This window comes from Otolemur garnettii, unplaced genomic scaffold, assembly GCF_000181295.1.
Source record: "Otolemur garnettii isolate 467f Iridium unplaced genomic scaffold, OtoGar3 scaffold00003, whole genome shotgun sequence".
NCBI classification, from domain to species: Eukaryota; Metazoa; Chordata; class Mammalia; order Primates; family Galagidae; genus Otolemur; species Otolemur garnettii.
The window spans coordinates 30,114,203-30,117,557 of record NW_003852398.1 but is presented as its reverse complement, the minus strand read 5'-3'; the positions used below and the strand labels follow the sequence as shown (position 1 = coordinate 30,117,557).

Below are 3,355 nucleotides of genomic sequence, written 5' to 3'. Positions count from 1 at the left end.
AAAAAAAAAAAAAAAAGATACCATGTTGACAATCAATAAATCTAGTCCACATCTATTTTAGCATTCACCTTTGTTCCGGCCACATAGCCACATGATTATAAAGGTAATATGAAAGATGATTTGGAATAAGATCCTTGCCAGATGCTCGAAGATCCACAGGATACCAGAACTCAAACTCCCGCTTTAACTGATCTAATTTTTCCTTTGAGATCTGAGTCTTGGGAAATGGAGCTTCTTTGAAGAAAACATAATCCCAAACTTCCTTGGTCATCTGTTGTGGTCTGTATTAGAAATGAAACAAACTATTGTATATATACAATTTATTTGAAAGAATCAATGCTTTCATCATAAATTAGGAATCTCTTTATGTAGTTAAGAATAACAAATGAAGACTACAGCCTCCCATAGGAATAAAAAAAAGATGATGGTAATAGGGGAGGGGCTATTCATTAATTTTTCTCAATTCAATAGTAAAAAAGCAAAACCATTATGACAAAATTTTGCTAAATGAATTCTTATGAAAACTAAGTATAATAAAAGGAACATTTTAATATATAAGTGAAAAATCACAAGCCCCCCTTTTCTGAGACATGGTGTCACTCTGTCGTCTACGTTGGAGTGCAATGCGACCATCCACAGCTCACCATAATCTCCAATTACCTCAGGTCCCAAGTAACTGAGACTACAGGAGCACACCACCATGCCCAGCTAATTTTTAAAAATTTTTTTGTAGACATGAGGTCTCATTATATTACCCAGGCTATTTTTGAACTCTTAGCCTCAAGCAAGCCTCCCTCCTTGGCCTCCCAAAGTGCTAGGATTATAGGCATGAGCCATCATGCCTGGCCTCAACTCCTGCAAACAAAATTACACTCCTTTCCTTTATCTGTTTACCAACCTGATACCCAGTGGAGATTCTCCCTGCCCACGCAAGTTACCCCCCTGCAACAGGTGTGCAACTGTATAAAATGCCATGTAAATAGTGGAATCAGAGAGTGATTCAATCAGCCACTGCTCATCCCAAGGCAAGCGAGTTCCTGCAAAATAAAAAGAAGAAAATTAATGTATGAGCAATCAAGAGACACTTCATCTATAGAATCCACTGGTGCAATCATAGCTTACTGCAGCCTTGAACACCTTGACTCCAGCAATCCCCTCACCTCAGAGTCCCAAAGTGCTAGGACTACAAGTGTGAGCCAACCAGCCAGCCCAAATCTACATTTTTAAGAAGACGACTATAGTATTTACAAAATGACTTATTTAGGAAGTTCTTAAATTCTACTTGAATAAGTAATAAAAGTTAAATGTTAGATAAAATAACAAAATGGGTGATGTTTAGAGTCTCTCTATAAAACGTCACACCATAAAAGCTACGGGTTAGAAAGGACATATTTCTACCTCCAGGTAGATGGTAAGGGACCACATCCTAGTTTTCTTTGCCCTCTAACAAAAACCTCTTGCTTTCAATTCAAGAACATTAAAAGAGAGAAAGTAAAAAGTTAAGAATGTATATTTGCTATGTAATCAGCAAAGGTATCCAAACAGAAAAATCTGAAGCTTTTTTACCTAGACCAGTGGTTATCAACCTGTGGATTGTGACCCCTTTGTAACAATGAAAATATATTCTGCATATCAGATATTTACATTATGATTCATAACAGGAGCAAAATTACAGTTATGAAGCAGCAATGAAAATAATTTTATGGTTGGGGGTCACCACAACAAGAGGAACTGTATTAAAGGGTTGCGGCATTAGGAGGCATTAAGAAGGTTGAGAACCACTGACCTAGACCATAACTTCTTGAGCACGCATGTTCTTGCAGCCAATCCAAAGTAGCTTCAAAATTTCTCCTGGTCTCCTCACAGAATCTAGAAAAGAGCAAAAGACAAAATACTTCTATTCACCTTTATTGTTATCATGTTTCTCAACTCTTTTCCCCTCCCTCATCACTTTCTTGCATCTTACGTTTCTAGGTTCTTCAAGCACTGAGTTGTCTGTTTTTTCCAATTCTCTTCTCCATAATCCAAGTACCTGTGAGTAGACAAATTGGTTTTCTTTTTTTTATGTCAGAGATGAGCAAAGTGACTAAGAGAATTTTCTTGCTATAAGAGAGACTAACCACTGGTCACATAGAGCCACAACACATTCATCTGAAGACCTGGACATCACTTGCTTCTCTGGTTCCATGTAAATAAATGCATCTCCCTAAATGAAGGTAAATAAAAATACATTAGACACTGTATCAGATCAAGCTACATTCCTCAAAGATAACAAACAACTTTTTAAAATATGCTGTACCAGAAATAACAAAAGTTCCACATTTTCCTTACTGATTCTTCCTTCTTTCAGGGGTCAAGTTTATCTGCCTTTCCTTCTATACAACACTTGCTTTTGAAAAGGTATGCACAAGTGGCACCTGTGGCTCAGTGGGCAGGGTGCCGGCCCCATAAACCAAGCGTGGCGGGTTCAAACCCGGCCCCGGCCAACCTGTAACAAAAAAATAACTGGGCTTTGTGGTGGGCACCTGTAGTCTCAGCTACGCGGGAAGCTGAGGCAAGAGAATCGCCTAAACCCAGGAGTTGGAGGTTGCTGTGAGCTGTGTGACACCATGGCACTCTACTAAGGGACTCTGTCTCTACCAAAAAAAAAAAAAAAAAAGAAAGAAAAGAAAAGGCATGCATCTTCAAGTGGATCACTTTCCCTAGCTATAACAGATTATTCCTTTTCAGTGGAAAATGGAAGATGTTTAGGAGTTTCTGGTCCTATAGTTTGAATGTCACATTTCCTATGTCAGCTTTTTATCCTTATTATAATAAAAATAAAACGAAAACAAAAAATTGAATGCACTGACCCACTTAAAAAAATAGATACATAAAAGTCCCTCTAGAAAACTTACCATAAACTTGAATTTTTACCAAATATAAATATCTATTAATGTATGGTACCAAACATGGGCTAGAATAATTTTTTTTTTTTTTTTGAGACAGAGTCTCACTTTTTCCCCCTCGGTAGAGGGCCATGGCATTGGGATTCATAGCAAACTTAAAACTCTTGGGCTCAAGTGATCCTCTTGCCTCAGTTTTTCATTTTAAGTAGAGATAGGGTCTCACTCTTGCTTAGGCTGATCTCCAACTCCTAAACTCAACCAATCCACCCACCTCAGCTTCCCAGAGTGCTAAGATTATAGGCGTGAGCCACCGCACCAGGCCCTAGAATTTTTTTCTTTTTTAGAGACAGGGTCTCACATTATTGCCCTCAATAGAGTGCCATGGCGTCACAGCTCACAGCAACCTCCAGCTCTTGGGCTTAGGCGATTCTCTTGCCTCAGCCTCCCGAGTAGCTGGGACTACAGGC

At 38.7% G+C, this 3,355-nt stretch overlaps 1 protein-coding gene across 1 annotated transcript in view; it reads right to left on the bottom strand.

Annotated features, from left to right (window-relative positions):
* Positions 1–3,355, bottom strand: part of LARS (leucyl-tRNA synthetase) — a 53,530-nt gene that overhangs the window by 28,914 nt on the left and 21,261 nt on the right. Inside the window, exons 11-15 of the mRNA XM_023515622.1 lie at positions 2,121–2,206; positions 1,967–2,032; positions 1,787–1,869; positions 899–1,037; positions 69–281 (exon numbers count right to left, since the gene is read on the bottom strand). Coding sequence (XP_023371390.1) covers positions 69–281; positions 899–1,037; positions 1,787–1,869; positions 1,967–2,032; positions 2,121–2,206 — 587 coding nt within the window. The remainder of the gene's footprint in view (positions 1–68; positions 282–898; positions 1,038–1,786; positions 1,870–1,966; positions 2,033–2,120; positions 2,207–3,355) is intronic.